This window comes from Anguilla anguilla, chromosome 6, assembly GCF_013347855.1.
Source record: "Anguilla anguilla isolate fAngAng1 chromosome 6, fAngAng1.pri, whole genome shotgun sequence".
NCBI classification, from domain to species: Eukaryota; Metazoa; Chordata; class Actinopteri; order Anguilliformes; family Anguillidae; genus Anguilla; species Anguilla anguilla.
This window is the reverse complement of record NC_049206.1, coordinates 19,501,608-19,524,064: the sequence shown is the minus strand read 5'-3', so window position 1 is coordinate 19,524,064 and position 22,457 is coordinate 19,501,608. Positions and strand designations below refer to the sequence as shown.

Below are 22,457 nucleotides of genomic sequence, written 5' to 3'. Positions count from 1 at the left end.
ACTGGTCTATGCGAAGGGCCGGTCTAAAATTAGCTTGAAGTCTTTTCACTGACATCAGGCTTTTCTCTGTCACAAGTCACTGTAAACTACTTATGTTGATTGAAAGCTCCTTTTATGCAGACCTTAAGCTGACCTGTGGCAAAAGCTACTCTAAATACTCCTCAGGATCAAACTTGATGAAGTAGAATTGGGTGAAATCCCTGTTATGGTTATACATTGTTTTGCTTTCACTTCGGTCAGTTATAAGTTACTCTCACAGTTTTTGAAGTGTGAACATGTTTCTGATGGAAGCTGTCGTCCACTGGTGCAAATCATTGTAAGCTAAGGCCTTCACCACTGTTGTTGTGTTTATTTGCTTGGTCAACAGATTTGCAGTACGGTACAGTGCCTTTAAAAGCACCTTTACAGTACACCTTTACAGTAAACAGCTTTACAGTACACTGTTTTGGGAAGTAACACAACATATAGTGTGATATGTTTACATGACTGAACTTTGCATTTTAATGTAAAAAAAAAAACTTCTAAGCTTGAGGTCACAATAACTGTAAATTCCTCAGCTGTAGTTTGACAGGTCTAGAGGGAAGAACACCAAGCTCCTGCTCACTGAACCACATGATGTGTTTATTTCAACCAGTTGGCGCACTCTCCTCAATTATCAAGTACAGTATAATTAAATTTAGCAGAGGTGGGGCTGAATCCCCATCCTTACCACCTCACTTGCATGGAGCAGGCCTTCCATTCGCTCAGTCGAATATGGTGACACTTTGTACAATCAAATACAGGTAATGCAGTCGTCTTTGTACAATCAAATGCAGTTAATGCAGTCAGTATTCAAAAATAAGGTTAAATGTAAAGATTCTATGGGGTGAAAACTGAATGAAAATGAAAATGTAATCCCTGTACACAGTGAAGCATGTAACTGCAATGTGTGCTGCCATTTTGAGGAACGGACCTAGGCCTTCATCTTATTTGTAGAGTTTAATGGCCTGCCACACTTAAGTCTGAGATTTGTGGGGTAGCCCTTTTTCCCTTCTTTGCCGTAGGTTTTTTTCATGTGGTTGTGGCCCCCGGATTCTTGGGGAGAGGAGATTTACGGTCTTGGACCGAGCTGTTTTTGCTGGTGGGATTGGTTGCAGGGAGAGTAGAGCAGTTTTAAGAGCCTGAGAGAGGTGCCCCTTTGCTTTGTCGCTGGATTTTGTGGGTTTGGCTAATTTGTAACCACGGACAAGCACTTGAAGGCATGCAGAATGAGCCAAAAACCAGCCCTTCACCTTTTTTATGCTGCTTTTACGGGATCCAGTTAACTGAGGTGGGCTGTTTATGCCCACGCTGATGATGTAATGGACTGACATCATACTACACTGGGTGCTGACCTAACCTGTCTTGTTAACTTATCCTTAAAGATGACATCAGTGTTAGTGGTGTTCATATCCATTATTGTGTGTTTATTTTGGAAATAAGATTTTTAGTTTAATCAAGAGGTGGCAACTAGGGCTTTTTCAAAGTCAACAGTAGTCATGCAGTTTATAAAGAGAGGGAGATTATCACTGTATTTGTCATTCTGTGTATGAAGACTGGCTGTTTGCCGATGTTTTTCTCAGGATTCCTGCCTCAAGAAACAAGTTGCTCTTAGTGTGCCTTTTTTGTCACCATCTGCAAACACGGGTGACATCACATCTAGGACATGCAAGATGTCACAAAAAGCGCTAGGCCTTTATGTTCCGCTAATGCCCAGCTTGTATGACAGCGAGTCCATGTGAATCCTGAGTGAGGCGAAGGCCACATTTCTCTGTCCAAACATGCCAAACTTTGGACCTCAGAAAGGGATTTACTTGATCCGAGAGAAAATAAGGGTTTGGAGTGGAAGCAGGCTGGCTAAACATTTGCGCACCTCTCATGAATTGTATTACGGGGTGCGGGGAAGCATAAGGCTGCCAGTTACTGTTGGGGGGACACAAAATTGGTCAATTAATTGGTACTGCTAAAATTGGCATTGGAAGCGTGGTTCTCCCTACACTGATGTGAGGCATAAAGTCTTCTCCAGTGTCGAGTCTTCTTTGTTTTTGAAATATAAAAAACGGCGTGTGTTGTGATTGAGTTTTTCTGCTTGGTGACAAATACATCTGTTTTCCTGGTTTGGTGACAAATACATCTGAAAACAGCCACACAGACATGCTCCCTCAGTAATTTTGCGGAGTAATAAAGAGAAAGGCTTTTTCTGTGCAAATCGGCCATGGAAATCGTAAATGTGCAATGATGAAAAATACTTTGCTGACTGTTTTCCTACAATACTAATACTGTTCCGACATGGCTTAAAACAGTTTTTTTTCTCTGACTTCATTCTTGGTTATTACTGGCTGTAATTAATGTATTACTGTTTTAACGAGAGTGTGCGTGTCATCCAGTGATATTCAGTTTTGGCTCTCATGTTTCCCATTTTTGAAACACACACACACATAGTGATGGGAACACGTGATTAAAGTCCAATATTTGCACTGAACTTTTTCAAGCCAAGAATTCAAGGTGACTTTTCCACCAGCTTAAGGGTTACTTCACCCCACCCTCATCACTAAAACCTCTCCATAATACCTTGGTTTAACCTCTTTTGAGGTGAAAGATTTGTCGCCATTAATCAATTTCTCAAGATTGCAAAGACCGGTAAATAAATCTTGGGTCAGATTAAATTTTACAATCAAAAAGTAGAGTAAAAATTTAGAAATCCATCTAAATAAAAACAAAAGGCAAATAAGAACATAACGATCAATCATATTTCATATTTCAATTTTAATTCATACTGCAATATGAATCCTTGTTGGCGAATAAGTACAATAAGTTTAAGAAATATATTTTATTTTTCCTGCAGCAACGCAGTCTCTCCAGTTTGGATACTTGTGCTGTCATATATGGTTTCTTTTGTAAAGAGTGACTTTTTCAGGGCTTGTGTAAATGTACAGACGGGCCAATTAATTACACAAATAGAAGTGTGTTGTCATGTTTTTGCCCTGTGGGCCCCTCCACTTGCACTCATGTCATGTGAGTCTCAAGCTCTGTCCTTGAGCTTTTTAAAACTGCGCTTCGGGAACCTGTCAGGCTCTAGTATTTGAACAAAGCTTTTCAGAGCATCGAGGCCTCGCTCAATACCAGGAAGGACCCAGAATTCCCAGCAACGTTGTGTCTAATAAAAAAGAATAAATGGCCATGTTCAACCTGTGATGGGTCATTGTCAACCGTCACCCTGGCAGAGAACAGTGGTGAGGGCGAAAGGGGGTGCACTTCAGCCCTGCGCTGTAATGCTGAACTGTTCATTGGTAGAAAAGGAGATTGGCTAAACTGTTTATCTTGTTTGGTAATGGGCAGACAATGTAAAAAAAACATACACTTCCTGTGCACAGAGCACCCTCAGATACTTTCTCTCAAGGGGGAGAGTGAGAATTACCTTTTGTAGTTCTGATGGCAAGGCATGAAAGTGTCTTAGCCACCCACCACCCCTGACTGGGGCTGACACGTGAAAATGGCATCCTCCACTTGGGCCTACCGAGAGGGACCGGCCCTGCCCAGCCCTGGTCCTTTAAGGTCACATTCTGTGAACCAAGGTTCATTCTGACCGCATTTTGGATTTTTTTTCCCCAGTCATTAACCATCATTATGAATATGCCTGTCACCAACTGAATGCAGCATTCTGGGTATTGAAAAAACAGTAATGCTTGGTTACTTTTTTTCACTCGATTTAAGACCAAGCGAGATGGCGCTCAGGTTGAGTGACTGAACTGAATGCCCATCCAAGGCATGGATAAGCAACGCAAACGCATTTGCCCTTCCTTTCGGTCATCAAGTGCTCTGCTGTTCTGCATTGTGGTTTGGTTTGCTCCCTCAGATAACATCTCGGTTTATCTCGGGGGCCTGAATGTGTCTGCTGTACAGCCATTGTTGGCATCAATGAGAGTTTTCTGTGAAGGACACCCAGTACTTTAGGCTTAGGAGAAACCTGAGACGTCTTTTGGATGCCAGAAGTAATTCATTGTATGGAATTACAAAGTGCACGTTAAACTTTTGTAAATTTGCCAGCAGAAGGGGATGTTGGCACACAGCTAGGAGTATAGTATACGAACTTCAAAAAGGCTACCACAGATCGTTTGGTGCCTCAACTGCTTTAAAGGGCACATCAGGTTTTTCTCTGATCTGTAGTTTACCTTTACACCTATAGATCTGACTGGAGATTGAGATCTCTTTAAAGTTTTCTGGAAAACTTGGAAAATACATAAAATGCATAGAAGTATTTGCTGGCTGTGCCAAACACACTCTGTCCCTTCCAAGACTGGACTTATAATTGCTTGCTTCAGCCAACCGTGCACTCCTAAGATGTCTTCTCATAGAAGTATGTATGGTGCAATTAAATTATTTGGTGATGCATAGCCACAAATCTCTGTTGTTCAAGAGAAGTTCATCCTTAGCCGTTTCTGCTTCGACCCCCATAAGCAGTGTTCTTGCAGAGAGACGCTGTGGCTTTGTTAAAAAAGCATCATGACCGATACCCCCTCCTGGGGCCAGAGGCCGAGCTTCACGCACCAAGCGCGAACCTGGGTTCCGTGGGAGGATTCAGAGCCCCGTGAAAGGAGGCATATTTGGAATACCAGCTTGTCAGTATTCCATGCAAGCGGGAGGAATCATGGGAGAAAGGTTGGCGGGCTCCTCCCAGGGCCTGGCTGGCCTACTGGAGGAACGTGGGAGGTAGAAGTTTCGATTCGTCTGACAGCGCTGTTTTAATATTCACTGACACAGGAATATGTGTGTTTGTGCAGTTTGTATGGGAAGGTTTGAAGGGAAGTGGTGTCAGAAATTTGTGATTCGGTCCTGTTTAATCGTGTGTGTCTTGAGATTATGTGAGTTGGATAATCCATACGTAGAAAACACTTTTACATGCAAAAAAGGTACAAATTAATTACATGTTGCTGGCTGGGGAAACAGTTTTACGTACTTATAGGTTACTGCCCTAGTGTTAAGCAGTTGCACATGTTTAGGCCCATTTTCATTTCTTTTTTAATTTTTTTAAAATCAGTCTTTAACCCAATTTTTTTTTCAGGAATTCAAACCAGACTAAGGGCACTGGTACAGTGCTCTCAGGGCGTGAGACCACCCAGCAGCCCCCTTGTTTATTTTGGTTAATTGCAGCGAATGTGACGCTGGATGGTTTTGAAGTTCATGGCTGAAGAGTTCATAATGGTTGTTTGTACTATGTTTTTAAGAAACATCCTTCTGTAATGGGGGATATGATTCGCTTCCCCCGTGCATAACATGGATGTATTCCATGGTCGAGGAATCGTATTCTTTTAGTGTCATTGAAATCCAGTGACTAAGAACGAGGTTCATTATTTTGTATGAATTGCTTTGGGGAAACCCCTACCCCCCTCCAAAAAAAAAAAAAAAAAAGGAAGTTCGTTTGTCTTTGGAAATCGGGCCTGTAACGATGGCCTATTGTCCGCTACCATGGGGGTGGATTCTTCAAAGTGGTGGTGGTGGGGATTCAGTTTGGGGGCGGGGGGGGGGGGGGGGGCAGAGGGGTGTGTGTGTCCTGCCTACTCGCGGGCCGCCTGTGATCTCCTAATCGTGGGCGTGGGCCATAGGTGGGCCACCCTGTGCCACCCGGCCAACCGGAGGCTCCGCCTTTAGTGCCTGGAAGCCCCGGCGCTCCACGGGACCAATCAAGTGTGTTAAAGGTTAAGTGTTTACATTTTCCCCCTCGGCTCTTCAAAAGGGAACTTGAAAGGAGGTCGGTTTTATTTGAGTGCCTGTGATGTCCGTTTCTGGAGTCGTGTTCAATTCGTACCGCCGGTCCTAAATCACTCCGTGATTGCGGGACTTGTAAACCGAGTCGCCCAACCACAATGGTGTGCACTGCTGCCCATGAGCATGGCGCTGTGGTGCTCCCCGTTTCAGTCACAAATGAAGAGAAAACCCGCTACATCTCGATTGGTCACGCAGTCGCAGGCGTTGTTCTTGGCAGTGGGGCATGGTGGCTGCGTCAGAAGGTTGTCCTGTTAAAGCCATAGAGAGAGAATGCCTTTGTACAGTTGAGCAAGGTACTTGCTTTAAATTGCTGTAGTCAATACCCACATCTAAAAATTGATAATGTGAGCACTTGCCTTAAATTGCTGTCGTAAATACCCACTTCTAAAAATTGATAGTATGTCACAAAAATCTTCGGAAGAAAACATCCACTTCAGTCAAATTAAACACTGCTGTTATGGACTGTACTTATTGCAGTGTAAATGCAGGTGATTTGACATATATAGCAAAAATAGCATATATAAACAATACAAGGATTGTTAGGAGTTTGCATAGGAAATGTATGTGATCATTTAGTGATCATGGCCTGAGAGGAGCCAGGGGTATCGATGGATAAAATATTAGCTTAGAAAATCCTGGCTATGGAGTGCAGAGTATCTGATATCCTGTTATCTTTATGCATAACATAGCTGTAGCTTATGTGTTCTGCAAGTAGTGAGTAATTGATTTTTCGGTTGTAATTCTGCCTGCCTGTGGCCTCACAGCTCACAGCTGTCTGTAATCAAATATTTGGTCGTCTTCTAATTCTATGCTGAAGCTAGCGTGTTGAAACCTCATGCCCACCATTGTTCAGGCTCTCCCATTTCACTCAGCCATAAGGTTTTAATCTGCATTCAATAAAATCTGCTTATTTAGCAGAGGAAGAGATGGAGTTTCTGCACGGGTGGGGAAAGGAATGTGTTTTTTGGAAAAGACTGAAGTGTTTCTAAGGGATCACAAGGCAGGGGTCTGAAGGCGGGGGGTTTGTGGAGGCTGAGAGAAGTCCTGAGACAAGGAGGAGGAGGGTCAGATTAGTCATGCAATGATTACATTGTGATGGAATTGCAACCTCTTTTTTTGCTGACTATCTACATTTCTACAAGATCCCCCTCTGTTCATCAGAATTCATTTCATTTGAATTCATTCAAATTAAAAACTCCCATGATTCTCAGATTTCAAGAACATTCTGCCAGAAATCTGTCACAGTGCTAAAAAAAATGAAAATTTTGTTGTTATGGTTTTATTATCATTTCCATAATTTTAATTGGGTGCCAACAATTGTTTTGTTCCGTTTCCATAAAAATGTATTTTTTTTGTCATACTGTCTACAGTAACAAGAAATTTGCTTGTTGAGTAGATTTAAATTTCCCAAGAGTTTAATCTTAAATTACAACCTAAGTGTAGCTGGGCAGGATCTCACACTTATTACAGAGAAACTGTCACAAAGATACTTTAACAAAATTAATATTTGTGGTGTTTTATATGTATGCTACAGAGGTAGGAGGACCTTAATGTGGACTACAGAAATGTAGACATGATGTTAGACTGCTGTGATTTTTTGAGCATTGCTCAGATTTTCATCACGCACTAGAAATGCATTTGTCATACACACCATTAAACTGGCTAATAAAACAAGAAAAAAGTCTAAGATGATGTAAGCAGAAAAAATTTATTTCATGAGTTGTTTAAGCATGGCCCGCACTAGAATCACTGCCCGAGTTGTGCCAGTCAAAAAGAGACAAAGCATTTGGGGGAGGAGAAAGGTGACTCAGTTTGAAACACTTCAGGAACGTGCATTATTATGACCCTGTGAGTGCTTCTGCACAAGAGCCACTTATCAAGGTGCCATCTCTGCGGTGAATGAGCTCACTATATTATGAATTGGCCTGTGCGCTCCCCATTCCCGCTCCCACCCCTGAATGTCTGAATCAAGGGGAATACAATACAGGAATGTGGGGTTTCCATGACGCTAATGAAGTCAAATATGTGCTATTAAGCCGCTGCTCCAGACTCTTTATCTGTCAGACAAGCTCTGTTGCCACATGGCATCCTGGGATGGCTCATTTTTGACACATGGAGGCCAGGGGGGCTTCTAGGTCCCTTAGGCTTGTGGCCTGTAACAAAGACCAGGGGAGGACACTGAGGAGAAGGAATGTGGCTTTCTCTGGGGAGGTTGGACCTCCCAACCTCCCTCTCCACCCCCACCCCCTCCCTGTTTCTCTTCATATCAATGATTCAGGGATTTAAACAAGCTTTATTATCAAGTTTCCACATTTATATGGAAAGGCAAGCATCTAGCCTATGTCTCCCTTCGTGTTCTGTATCTCTCTGTCCCTCTCACATACTCATTCTCTACCCCTCACTCATTCTATGAATATTGTTTTATCTCCCTTTATAAATATTGTTTTCTCTCCGTTTATTTCTTTTCTGTATGTATAATCCCTCTTTAATCCCTCACTTGTTCTCTCACTTTCTCATAAGAGTTCTGTGATCAGTTGAACCCTCATTTCCCCACATGGGGAGTACTGTTTATGAAAGACTACCTTCATTGCCAAATAGGCCTTTCTGTCCCCCAAATGTTTTTTTTTTTTTTTGGGGGCTGTCCCTTGTGTATCTCTGTGAAAGTCAGCATTGCCATTTTGTACACCCTTTAGATTGGCCACCTGTAGGGATCTAAAACAGATAATTCATGTGTCCTGCTGGGTCACTGGATGGACACTTAATAGCATACTTATTTGTTTCTTGGAGAGCTTGAATGACTGCACAGTCATTAGAGAGCATGTGAATGACACGCTAAAAGTGCTCATCATAATCACCTTTGTTCAGGTCATTGATGAACTAACTGCCATTGGCTGTAACCCTTATTGGAATTTAGCAGCCCGTCTAAGTGTTTTAAAAAAAATGCATTTCCAATTTAAAAGGATATTTATTTTTAAATGCTACCCCCCCCCCCCCCCCCCCCATTTTTCCCCCTTTTCCCCCAAATTTGCTAATGTCGTGTTTTATCAACGCTCATTGCTGCAGCCTCTGCTATTAACTTGGAGTGAGCAGACAGTCATGTTCTCTCTTCCAAAGCATGTGATGTCAACCACCGCTACTGCCTCCCACAGACATGAGTCAGAGGAAGACACTCAGGGCCTGATTTGCTAAGACCTTTAGCACAGGCAAAACCTTTTAGCACACGCAAAACCAATAACATGACCGATGATTGGTCATGGTATTTGTTTTGCACCAGTCATTGGTTGTGTTATTAGTTTTACATGTGCTAAAAGTTTTTTTGCATCCATCCATCCATTATATATGCCAGCTTATTCCTGGTCTGCGTCGTTACTGGAGCCCATACCAGCATGCATTGGGTGAGAGACAGGAACATACCCTGGACAGTTTGCCAGTCCATCGCAGGGCACATACTCCTTTCACACACACACACTTATATCTCAGGGCAGTTTAGACTTAGTTAACCTAACCCGTATGTGTTTGGACTGTGGGAGGAAACCAGAGTACCTGGAGGAAACCCACGCGCACATGGGGAGAACATGCAAACTCCACATGTTTGAACCTTCTTGCTGTGAGGTAACGGTGCTACCTACTGCACCACTGTGCTGCCCCACAGGACCCGTCCATGCACTAGAATAGTCCCTTAACAGGATGAGCCAGCCAGCAGCCCAAAATTCAATCGCAAGGTTACCTTTGTAAGCTTTTATTGAATAGGCTCAGTGACCCTTAATTTGCGGTAATGCCCCAGGCTTTGTTTTATATTGTATGACAAAGATTAAAAGGTTAATCTTTAAAGATTAAAGGAAGAGTCATTTCTATTTTTTGTGGTTATAGAGAAGATTAAACTACCATTATGGTCACAGGGCACAATATTTAGTTATAAATAAACAAAATGTTGAAGCTGGAAAATAGGTTTTCACAAAGTGGTTTACGCTCTGTTGTATTTCAGCACCCTTTGTTTAGATGTCAACTACTATGGTTTTCCCCACTTACTCTCTCACTCACCCACATACTTACCCACCCACTCACTCACTCACTCACTCTTACCCACTCTCGCACACACACTTAGCCACTTAGTCACTCATTCACTTACACACCCACCCGACCACTTAGTCAGTGTGATACCCCCTCACTCACACACTCAAAGCACTCAGACCAAAGCACAGTTACATACACATTCAGAATCATGCGCACATACACACTCTTTCTCACCCACTAGCTCAGGCACCCACTTGCACTCTTTTCTCAGCTAGAGAGAGGGGGTGACGGAATAGCATACTACAAATGTGACATGGTTAGTGTATGACATTGATTTTCCTGTGTTTCGATCTATTTCCATGCATATTTGGACATGGAGGCAAACATTGACCGCAGGGGCAAGCTTGGGGCATGGACAACATTTCATTCCCTCTCTTGAGGGAATCGAGCTTCCAGCTGGGACTAGCTGTCATTAGCATATTATAACCAAAGATGGCAAAAACAGCAAAAATCTGGGCAGCTTTATTACGCAACGGCTGCATTAAACGTCACTGGGTGCCCTCCTCTGTCCCACTCTTCAAGAGAAGTGGTTACCCCAGATTCAACACTATAGGACGCCTTGTGCAGACACAGTTTCTGGCTTATGGGAGAGGACCTCAGAACAGTGCAGAAGCTTCTGCAACAGAACTCCTTACCGGGCAACAGTGGCACAGGAGTGACTAGAGCAGCTCAACTGCTAATTCCAAACTGAGCAAGAGTATAGAAAAAAGAGGGGAACTGTTTAAATAAAGGTATAAATATATGTTTGGTTTGGGGCTTGAGGTTGAATACCATATCCATTTTCAAACACTTTGCTTTGTGACCTCAGGTCCCAGTAGCACCTACATCTTAAATGGAGCTCTTTAAATTTGTACACAGAGCTGCCCTAAGTGCCTTTCTAGAGCAAAATTAATCCTCGGTGAAAGTGGCCAGCCTGAGTCTGACTGTCGATTTGTCATTGCAGAAACCCAGGACTGTTCACCCCAGACGGTGCAGGAGAGGCTGGGTGAGCTGCTCCGCTCGCTGAAGGCCGTCATTGGGAAACACCAGGTCCTCAACTCCGTGGACGTCCTCAGTGCTGCCGGCACCGTCATCGCCAAGGTCAAAGGTGAGGTGCTCTGCCCAGGTTGCCGACCAAGCTGGCTGTTTCAGCATGATTTAAGATGCTAAATGGTAATCTGTGTACAGACTGGAAAAAAAACCACTAAAGTATTGGAAATTCATATAATTAAAAAAAAACTGTTTGCCTTCTACCTGAAATATGTTGAAAGAGTACAGAAATCATCATTAGGCCTATATGTGGGCGTTCTGATTTGTGGAACAGTTTTGATTTATGTTCACTGGTTTTTGGTAGCCTTAAATGATTTTCATGAGGTGAAATCATGAAATTTGTTTCTGTGGGAGTGAAGACAAAGGTGATTTCATTCTTATATTTGAGTTGAAAATGAATATCTCAATAATATGTATTTATCAATAAGTATTTACAAAATGGATGAGATGATAAGGGAAATTCTTACAAGTGAATATTTTACATTTGATTCAAGCTGGTGGGAAAGATCCTCATTTTTTACAGTATGCAGAGTGGTCTGTGTGGCTGTGAGAGGCCTTGGAGGCTAGTGTAGAGTTTCATTGTCTCTGTTCTGAGTGAGTGCGGTGTGGGGAGTTTAATTGAGTCAATTGCTCTTATAATGCCCTGCATGAACAGAAGAGAAGAATCCCAACTTGCAGGTTTTCCTTCCAGAAATATGAGCTTGTGCATGGGTACAACTCTCGCCTTGGCCTCCGCACAAGAATTCAGAAAATATACTCTTGAGAGCGACGTGCATTCCAAAACTGTCCTCCGCTTCGGCAGCGAATCGCTGCTGGCGGCTCAGAGCTCACGCTTGGTTTTCTCTGCTAATGAAGAACATTTTTTGCCTCGCCAACGCAGCTTAACTCCCTCCACCTCTCCAAAAGGAAACCCTCCCAGCCAACACCGCTTATTGGCTTTTTAATAGTGGATCAAGATCCAGGGAACAACAGCAAGTGAAGAGGTCCGTATCGAGGTATCACAAGGCCTTGTTTTTGACACCACTACAGCCGTCTGTTTGTAATGGACCTTTTATGCTGTTGGCCTGGCGGTTTAAAAAAAAAAAAAAAAAAAAAAAAAAAAAAAAGAGGGCTGGGGCTGCTGGTTTTCCACTTATGACGCTAACAGATGCCTGGAGCCATTACTGCTGCTCTTTGGCTCTGAATCTGAAGGGTTCAATGTTAACAGAAAGTACATTGGTGAAATATTAAAGTGTGGAGTCTGTTTTCAGAATGGCCTCCTTTGTGCTTTAAATAGAATGTCTGTCACTCAGACGTGCTGCAGGCTAATTTTTAACTGTAGCGCTGGTCTGAACCCTCTTACTCACTTCCCACCCTCTTACAAAATCATGTATCATACAGTCTGCAACAGCGGCGACAGGAACTTGTACACCGCTGACCCTTCAGATAGATCTGTGACGGTTTTACTGCCAGTGCCTCCGCTTTTTATGAGAGGGACTCTTCTCTGGTAACCCCAGGGTACCGGAACATTCCAAGGGAACGGCCGACGTCATCAATGGACCAGAGGTGGAGAGAGTGGCCGCAGATCCGTAGGGCAGAGAACAGCTGCTTTCTGCATGACTGCTTCCTGGCTCCTCATGCCAAAAGCCTGTTCGAGTCACCTGTGCTCCAGATAATTCCCGCTTCCATGGAAAGGGGTGTGACGTTACTTGGACTGACCGGTTTCAAGACTCAAAATTCTTCAAAGTTTTTGACTGACGAGAGGCGCTTTGTATCTTGTGCCTGCCTCATTTTCTCTAAGCCTAAGATGCCCCTGAGTTGGAAATGTGTTGAAGTTAACGTGCCTAGCTCTGCATTCTCTTAATTTTCTTCCGAAGACTGGTCTATTGATGGAACATTCTCTTCTTTTCTTGAAGCTGACCCTGATGGTATTGGTGACTTTCTCCTTAACTTCTGAGGTTGAGAGTTTTTACTTGAGAGAGTGCGGGGGACCACACTCCGTCAATCACAGCTGTAAAAGTGTCAGGTTTCATCTGCGACTGAAATTCTTTTCTCCTCGCATGTCTCTGGAGGAGTCTCTAACAATTTTTACACGTGCAGTCTTACTCTGGAACGTTCCAGAACTATAAGGGGACGTGTGTGAGCTGGAGTCGGCATTCAGAAGTCGCTCCGGCAGTTTGCCCGCGTGAGACATGCCAACATTAACGGAAATGTTTCGCCGTCATTGTGAATAAAGCTGTAACCTTAACCGATCAAAACTTGACTGGTTTTGCCAAGACATCCGTCCAGCTATGCTGTTTCTTACCACTTCCTAAAATAAGCAGACCGTGTACACAAAATAATTGATACCTTATCATTTGCTGAACTCTGACACCATCATACATTAATGTCATGTAGTTATGCAGAACTTTCTAAAGTTCCCATAATAGTGTATGTGCACATTGAAATGTGGCATGATGTCAACTGTTGCAGTGATGACAGTATTATTGGTACCCTTGATGTAGATACAGAAAGAGACTGTTTACAACTTTAAAGTGTAGTTTTTTCCCAGCCACTTCAGATGACAGTTACTGGTGTTGTCATGTGTGAATGCTATCCACCTATTTCACTAACATTGTTTTTTTTTTTTTTTTTTTTTTTTGTGAACAAGGGAAGCCATAAACATTTAATGAAAAAATACCGTTAATTCAGAACTTTTCTGCAGCCGCGAGTGTGTGTGATTTTTTTTTCTGGTTTGGTTCTTCTTTTTTACTCCTAGATGGATTCCAGTTCCTATTCTTATAGTATAAGGTAGTTCAACACGGAATGGAGAACCAAATTTGCCACTTCAGAGAAATAAACAAATACACAAACACTTTTTTTAACTGGTTAAGAGTACATTTTAGGCGTTTTTTGTGAAAATATTAGACTGATAACCGTGTCCCCATCACCCAACTTTTGTCGTTTTTCAAATCTTTAAACATTCGTTTTCTTGACCGTGCTTTTTATTTCTTTCCCGTAGTTGACAAAAAAAAAAAAAAAAAGATTTTGTGGGCTCATTGTCTCAGAGGTGTTAGGCTGTCCTGAGAAAACAATGCCATTTTTGCAGGATGATGTCGTTTCCATGTTTGGGGTTGTAAGGAGCGCCGGTGCGGCATTGTTGCGGGCGGTCATTGTGTGTGGACCTCAGGATGTCCTGAGGAAGACGTCACTGCCGCGGGAACGCGCCGCTCGCCGCTGCCAGCTGCCTGCTGCCTGCTTGCATTCGGAGGTCTGGCGTCGCTCCGCGGGGAGTCTCGCACCTCTCTCCCGTTTCACCCCGAGGTGCCTCTTCTCCTGAATCGCAAAAGGGTCCCGGACCTTCCCTGAAGACCTTCCGAAGCTGCTGGGTCCTTTAAACGGAAGACCTTTAGGTTTTGGAAGCGTCTCGTCTTGCCACCGTTGTCTTTTGTGGAAGGTCTTGCTGCACCAGGAAAAGTGGAAAGCCGTCCGTCTCCCTATCTGCCTGAGCAGAAGACGAAATCTCTCTAGTCTGCGTTTGGGCTGGGATACCCACCAGCTATTACCCTTTGGGCTCTTTCAAAAATGGACGACTTTGTTTCGGTGGGGGTAAGTTATCGGTGTTACTATCGCTTGTTGGAGATTGAGATGGCGAGCTGCACTAGCATTTCCTGTCACTGTGTAACGTGCAGACAGGAAACTATCGATGAAGTTGAATTTTTCAGGCTCACTGGAGAGCAGTATTCGAGCTTCTCGTGTTCGTCTCACTCGCGTCTTCACTGATCTGTTTCCTGTTTAGGAAAACTTGTGAGATTTTGAGGACTCATTCTCTGTGATGCAGGCCAAGACATTGTTCTTGATTCTTAAAGATTTCAACTTCTATTAATGTAAACAAAAGCAAACTAGCTTAATCTCTCCTCAGCCCTGGCAGCAGTTATCAACCTGGGAACAATCAGAAAATCTGTGAACAATAAAGCAAAATTCCTTGGTATTAGTTTTGTGTTAGGTCTGTTTTTTTCACTTTCTGTTTGGCTTCTTTTTCGCCTTTTCCTTCCGCGCTCCAGCTGTTTGGAGAGCTGGAAAGACCCATTGTTGAAGAAAGAGGAAGGGGTAAGGCTGTAAAACATGCAGGGGGAACCATGTCTGTGCTTTCCAGACCCAGTTGGCATATTAATCTTTTTCCCGCCCCAGGCACCTCATCGACGTAGGGTTGTTTATTGAGGATTTTCTCATTATGGCTTTATTTTTTACCTGTGTTTTTTCCCCCTTTCTTTTTCACCCAGCTGTGGTGCTGGAAGTTAATTATTCATTGTTTAAAATGAAATTGGAACTTAAGGTTAAGGTACTCCTAGAAAATCTGCTCAAGTTAGTTTTGAGCAGAAAGGTCCTTTGAGGATGTCTCACCTAACACAACAGCACGAATGCAACAATGATGGAAATCGAGAAAATAAAAGAGGAAACAAATCTCTGCATTGGACTTCATTTAAGTTGTTTTGATGTTGGAAAATGTGCTATTAACGATGCCAGTTTTTTAAAATGTACTGTACAGTGTTTATGCGCAGCTTGTGTTATTTGTGAGTCAGAGTTCTCAAGTGGTTTCTCACTTTTAACAGGCGTGAACTTCAAGGAAGCTAACGAGGAAAACGGGCGCCACATTTTTGGCGAGATACACAGCTCTATCGACACATTGGCATTCACGTTTGGCAATGTGTGAGTGTTTATTTTTTTTTTGTTTTTTTTTCACCCTTGCTTCCCTTGATTGCTACAACCAAACAATCAGCATTTTTGTCAAGATTTTATTGTGCTGACCCTAACTGAGTTCTGTTCCTCCAACAGAGTGTCAGACTTCCTTATGGGAGATGTGGACAGCGAAACGGTGTTGGGGCTCCCCCAGACAAGGAGAAGCCGGGTAAGCTGTCAACCCCAAGTCCTTTTGGACCTAGTGAGGCACATCCTTTGAGATCTGATCCAATTGCTATTGCTTGTTTTGGACATTTGTTGAAATGAGTAGGCCTTCTGAAAGTAAGGTCAGAAGGCCTACTCAAATAGGGGAAAGAAAGACTGACTACATTACGCGCAGTCTGTTTTGTGTGTCTCTACAAAGAATGTTCCGGCAGTAAAATGCATCTCTTTCTTTCTTTTATTTAAATTTTCATTTGAAGTCTTTTGAGAACTTATCAGTGGAGTCTGGAAGCTCGCTCCCGGAGAAAGATGACCCACCAGGTGAGATGCCATTCATGTACAAAACAGGCCAGCACCCTGCACCCCCTCTTCTGGCCTCACAGGAAGCTTGATTCCTTTTCGGTTTTTATACAGTTGTTCTGCTCTGGTAGGGAATTCCCGGCGCACTTTCTTGGCACGGTGTTAGCACAGATAAAGAGCCACCTGCGGCTCTAGATATGAGTGTTCCTGTCGCCGTAGCACACTTGGATAATACTGGGCTCTGTTCGTGGCCTCATTAAAGGGAGCTTTTCCCTCTCCACTCTGCGAAATAGCCAGCAGGGCTCTTCAGGCCTGCAGAATAGAGTTGGGTATCTCACAGTTTCTTCTTCATCTTTATATGATCATTAAAAGTGTGGTACGTCCAAAGGAATGCTTTCCCAGGATTGATTATCTTCACTGCTACCAATAACCATGTTGTCTGTCGCTGACCCCTCCCCCTCCCCGCTGACCCGCAGGGCCCCTGCCGCGGGTGGAGGATGTGGACTGCACCCTGCTCAGGATCGACAGCGGCGTGGAGTCAGCGCTGCTCTACGCCAAGGCCTGGTCCAAGTACACCAAAGACGTGCTGGCATGGGTGGACAAACGGCTGAGCCTGGGTAAGCAGCAGCCGGCCATGGTCCGTCACCTCTTCTGCTTCACCATTCTGGCTTTGGAAACATCCGGAACCTACTGATGTTGTATGTCGCGCGGTTCTTTGTAACTCGACGGCCCAGCAGCCTCTTCTGAGGATGGGTCAGGGGAAACCATGTCATAAATGCGTACACGTCTGTTTACCCTACCAGGGTTATCACCTGAGTCTCGCTTTCCTGTTTGTAACCTTGCGTAATGTGAACCCCCGTCTCTGTTTACAGATGTCGAATGCGCAAAAAGCTTTGCAAAAATGGCCGAATCTGCAAAAACACTCGCCAGCCAACAGGTAAATGTTTTAACACAGGATCTGATCGTTCAAATTTCCCAGCTGTTGTTCTCAGATTACGAGATTGTCAGTTCTGGTCATGTTGATGTTGACATTCTACTGAAAGTATCTGGAACTTTTAAAAAAAGAGGAAATGAAAATGTTGTATGTATTTAAATTTACCAAAAGGAGACTTTATTTTAGTCATAGAAAACTTCCATGTGTAAATGAAAGTACCTCTGATCGCTTCATGACATTAAAACCATAACTGTGTCTTTTACAGGAATACATGCCATTCAGGGATATTTATATCTCTGCCTTCAAAAATGACATTGAGTACAGCCAAGTCCTGCTTCAGACTGCTGCTGTACTGCAGACCAACAAATTCATGCAGGTGGGGTTTTGTTCAAAGGTTTTGTGCAGACCAATTTTAAATGGGTCAGATTCTCTTATTATAGCCTTTGGTACTTTAATACGGCAATGTCCACTGGTTACTATCGCCTGGAGCAGCTATTCCCGGTTAAAACGGCTTAGAACAACTACACCCTGATTAACATAGTGTAGTGTTTCAAGTTGTTTTAACAATGTAGTAAGAGCCAGTGCAGCTGAAGTTGTGCAGTGCCAGATATTACAAGAGTGTGATATAAATCATAGCTCCCATAGCACTTTCTGTCAAACCCTGTTAAAATGTTTGTTGTGGGTTGTAGATATTAACCAGTGATATTAACCAGGCCTGGATGAGCTAAACCAGCCAATTTCTTTTAGTTCTGTAGAAGCTGAATATATGTCTCATGATGATGATAATCATCATCTTCATACAGAATCTTTTATTGCTGTTCTGCAGCCCAAAAAATGTAAAATTTATAAAACATTAATATTACAGCAGGCTCGCCACTGAAATTGTTGTCTGATGCTTTTGTGCACATGTATAGGTGTAATACAAAACAGTGCTTATGCTGTGACATGCTTGGTATTTTAATACGCGTGAGAGTCCTGTAAGCTGTCCAGGTGCTGTGGAAGGGGACCTGTCGAGTGATAAGATGGTGAAATGTGTTTGCCTGTTCCCAGCCTCTGCAAGCTCGGAAGAATGAGCTGGATAAGCTAAGGAAGGAGCTGAAGGAGCAGTGGCAGCGTGAGCAGAAGAAGATGGTAAATTTAATTTAGAATTTTATAAGCTGCTTTAAAACAGAGTGTGTGTGTGTAGCTCATAGAGTAGATTTGTGTATGCGCCTTTGTGTGTGCGTGCGTGTGTGTGTGTGTGTGTGTATTGTTGTGGAGGGAACTGGGCATGGGTACGTGGAGAGGAACATATGTAGCAAATTGTGCGCAAGTATGTGCGTGCATTCGTTTGTTTGGAGAGGAGTACGGAGGAGGGCACCGGGGAACAGGAAGTTGAAGTGATTCAGCTTCGCTCCTAATGGCTGACTTGCACTTCCTGTGGCGCAGCAAGAGGCGGACGGAGCCCTGCGGAAGGCCCGGCTCCTGCAGACCCAGAGGAGGGAGGATTATGACAAGGCCCACTCCTCCACCAGCCGGGCGGAGGAGGAGCAGCTGCCCGGCGGGGCCAAGCAGCTGGAGAAGAAGAGGAGGCTGGAGGACGAGGCGCTGCAGAAGGTAGGGGATCCCCAGGCCGGGAATAAACGTGTGAACCACGCCCTGCCTCATGCTCTCTGATCTCAGCCTCACTTCTGGGGAAGTAGTAGCCTAAGACCTCAATGCTTAGTCTGGCCGGTTCAAACCAACCCTTCTGAAAAACTGACGTATACATTACACTATATCCGACTCCATCAATTCGCATGAGGAATATCTTTGCAATTCATTTCAAAGTATCATGCAAAATTTCTATTTTGGTGTGTTTATTGTCCTGCTATTTAGAAGTGTAATTGTTTGTCAAATCTTTGGTTGAGGTTATACCTTGATTTTATGTGCCACGCTTCATTTGTATCTTGGTTTTTTTGCTAAATTGGTTATAATTGAGAATGCATAGACATTTAATTAATTACCTTATTTAAAATCAAAATAACTGCTGCAGTTATTTCTTGTATTAAAATTGTATTTGAATAGTAATTAAGAACTATGAAAAAATTCTCACTTAGGACAAACAGAAAATAAACGTTGTTGTTATACGCAGTCTACGTGTTCTCTGGTAAACACGTAGTTTGCGTAAAAGCTTTGATTAAGCCTGATATTCTTGTTCAAAAAAAAGGAGCATGTCCACATTCTTTTATTAAGGAAGGGGTAACAAGCAATAAACAGAGTTATGGTGTCTAATGCATTTTATTGAATACATAAAGGTAACAGTAAATGAGCTATATGTTTAGTTATATATTTTATTTGATATTAAATAACAGATTTGGTCTTATTTGGATGATGTAGTTTTTACTGAGGAAATTCTGTGGGGTTAGTCACCGTACTTCTCCTGCAGTTTAGTTAAACGCTGTCCTGCGATGTGTTATGACAATGATGAAGCTCCACTTGAATTCTGGGAATGTTTGATTGAAATGGCTCCCCTCCCCTTTTATAGGCAGAGGAGGCTAATGACCATTACAAAGCCTGTGTCGCTGACTTCCGGCAGAAGCGCGTGGACCTGGATAAGTACAAGAGCGAGATCCTGGCGCGTATCCGGGAGCTGGTCTTTCAGTGCGACTTGACTTTGAAAGCCGTAAGTCTGCGCGTACTGGAAGAGGCAGTGCATCTAGGCATCTAGTCTTGGGCTGTCTCAAGCTAGCAAGATGCATGTTTAAGGGACACCTGGGTTGGTTCTTTCTCTGATGGAATAACACAGGGAGAAAATGTGTGGCTTGACATTTATAAATCCGCCCTGTAAGCAGCTGTGGCACATGCTGAACACGTGCAGCTGAACACTTCCTTTTTCATTTTCACCCTTGCGGCCAACTGAAGTCAGTCAGTTTGCCTTGTGCATCGTAGGCTCAGCGAGGCCTATGCATATTTTTCTTATTGTAACAGCATGGAACCGAAAGCGAGTGACATGAGAAACATGTTTGTCATTCCTCCTCATGACAATAAATAGAATGTTTTCTTGCATACCATGTACACCATTGTTGAACACCGTTGAACACACTGTTGTTGACAGCTGAGAGCTTCTTTCCTCTATGCTTCCACTAGACAATGACCAAAATGGTCATTTTTTCAGTGACCCAGCTTAAGCCTCACTTTCTTATTGAATCCAAGAATCTCAGATCAAATGTACATGTCATAATTGCTGAGAGATAAAATGCTAGACATGTTGCTTAGGAATTTCTAGAAGTTTAAATGAATAGGGGCCTTGGTTACCTTTTTAAGAGAATGCTTACAGTGCCCGTTTTGTCTCCTGCAGGTAACAGTAAACTGGTTCCAGCTCCAGCAGGCCCAGGTGGTCTCACTGCCAGTGAACTACCAGGCCCTGTGTGAGAGCGCCAAGTTTTACGAGCCAGGACAGCAGTACTCTGAGTTCGTGAGGACCCTGCCCAAAGACAGGAGTCCGGTGGATTCGCTCTCCTTTGATCTCTATGGGCCTCCAAATGCAGGGTGAGATTTCTCCCACTTCCCGTCCCGCCCCCTAAACTCTCAACCCCAGGGCCCCTCTAACACCCCATTTTCACCAACATGGTTTCGGTGTCTCTGGAATGACCAACCAAGCACATTCTTTGGGTTGTTTTGACATGGTTCCAACCACGTTCCAGGTTAATTTTGCCAACCAATCACTTTACCTCGGTTACATTTTCTCACACTTCAGCTGTGAATGCCCAATTGGTGTACACATACATTTTTAACCGTATGAAGCCAAGACGCATGTTCATTTCCATCACCCAGGCAACTCCAAGGCAGGCATTTTCATCTAAGCTGTATGGGTGTCATTCATTTCTATGTTGCTGTGTTTTCAGTTACATTACTGGATTGTGGGCTGTGATGGGCTGTGGGGAAATAAACGTGCTTCACTAGTTTTTGTTGTTGTATAAATTATGCGAAAGCCATAAAATAGAGGCCAGAAGGTCGGTAATGTCTTCACGGTTGGGCAAGAAAACGATAACGCTTTCATCACTAAACATTACAGTAGCCCACACACACAGTAACACTGACAAATCTGTGGGTTGAGTGAGAGACAGCGAGAGAACTAGAGAAACCGAAACAATAAAATGTGTGGTCATGGACCTTCCTCAGGAAGTATTTGTGGTGTGTGCAAGCATTACACTCCTCCTTTCTGCGTAGTTCCACATAAACTTGAGCTGCTTCTTGACGTAAGGGACCTTTAGCTGGCTATTGGTTCAGGTAATTAGTTTGGCACTTCTGTTGTATCCATGGATCATGTACCAAGAAAATGCTATTTTCTGGGATCATTTTAGATTATTGGTTTACAAAGCCTATAACTAAAATGCTATGATATCAAGTATTCACGAGTATTCACATTCACAATTCAGATGCCCTACTTAAGGGTACAATGGCAGGAACTCTCCTGGTATTTGAACCTGAAACCTTACGGTTACAAGCCCAACTCATTAGATGCTATATTTCTTTAATTTTTTTTTATTATGCCATATGTGATGTGAATTGCAGTCTTTTGCATATGTATGACCAGACTAATATGTGACCATAATTTTGGTACGCAGCATCTTGCTCACTGTCTTGCATTTGCCATGTCCCTCCAGGTTTTCGTTCACAAAGAGGTCGACAGGGAGCACCCACTCCTCCCACGGGAACCTGTCCCAGGTGTCGGTGACGTTGGGTGACTTTCACAGCACCGACGAGGTTGAGAGTCCAGTCCACACGCGGGCGGGGAAGATCGGAGATCGTCGCTCAAACAGCAGCACCGATATTCAAGGTACCGCTCAACTCGAGACTCCAGCAACGGCATTCTGTACCGATCCCTTGACAGTGGCCATTTTGGGGCGGAAGTTCTTAGGGTAATGACTTTTAAAAAGGCAAAAAGTGCTAGCTCTACTGCTCTCTGTCAGTGCCATATGCACTGGTACTTTCATACATTTATAACCCTTTCCCTTTTCTGTCTTTTCAAAGTCAATTAATTTTCATCGTCACGGTGCTTGCAAAGTACTGCATTCTATGCATTTTAGTGTGCTTGGGAATGTGCGTGCGTGCTAGTGTGTCTGCCATTGTCGCAGCACATTGTTTGGTGTAGTATTTCAGTTTTTCATACCTGAAGTCGAGTTCTGTAGACAGTGTGACATCACTCCCGGTGATATTGTCACCGCAGGCACAATGGAGTTATGAGGGCATGTCTTCAACTAGTTATAGCACCAACTGTAAGTGTGAGATATTCGTTTCAGGGGTTTTGCCTTCTAATTGATTTTCCTCACTACTAATGGGAGAAATTAGTCATTTGTCAAGAGGGCATACTGATTTTTGCTATGCTAGCAGCCTCAATTGTCCAGAATGCAGAGTGTGTGGCTTTTCAGGGATTTGGGGGCATGGCCAACGTTCTCAAAAAGGGGAGTGGTGAGAGTAGTTCTGGGTAGTGTAGGGAAAAAATGCACTGGAG

The 22,457-nt window shown here is 43.4% G+C and overlaps 1 protein-coding gene across 5 annotated transcripts in view; it reads left to right on the top strand.

Moving 5' to 3' along the window:
• LOC118230067 (rho GTPase-activating protein 29-like) overlaps positions 1-22,457 on the top strand; it is a 41,779-nt gene that overhangs the window by 10,000 nt on the left and 9,322 nt on the right. For 4 of the 5 annotated variants that reach the window (XM_035422798.1, XM_035422797.1, XM_035422796.1 and 1 more), the window contains exons 3-14: positions 10,802-10,945; positions 15,459-15,555; positions 15,682-15,754; positions 16,008-16,068; positions 16,524-16,664; positions 16,920-16,984; positions 17,247-17,357; positions 18,032-18,112; positions 18,410-18,577; positions 19,488-19,625; positions 20,301-20,491; positions 21,610-21,782. In XM_035422798.1, the coding sequence (XP_035278689.1) occupies positions 10,802-10,945; positions 15,459-15,555; positions 15,682-15,754; positions 16,008-16,068; positions 16,524-16,664; positions 16,920-16,984; positions 17,247-17,357; positions 18,032-18,112; positions 18,410-18,577; positions 19,488-19,625; positions 20,301-20,491; positions 21,610-21,782 (1,443 nt within the window). Of the gene's footprint in view, positions 1-10,801; positions 10,946-13,657; positions 14,455-15,458; positions 15,556-15,681; positions 15,755-16,007; positions 16,069-16,523; positions 16,665-16,919; positions 16,985-17,246; positions 17,358-18,031; positions 18,113-18,409; positions 18,578-19,487; positions 19,626-20,300; positions 20,492-21,609; positions 21,783-22,457 lie in introns of those variants that run through there. The other variant, XM_035422800.1, reaches the window with a different exon arrangement.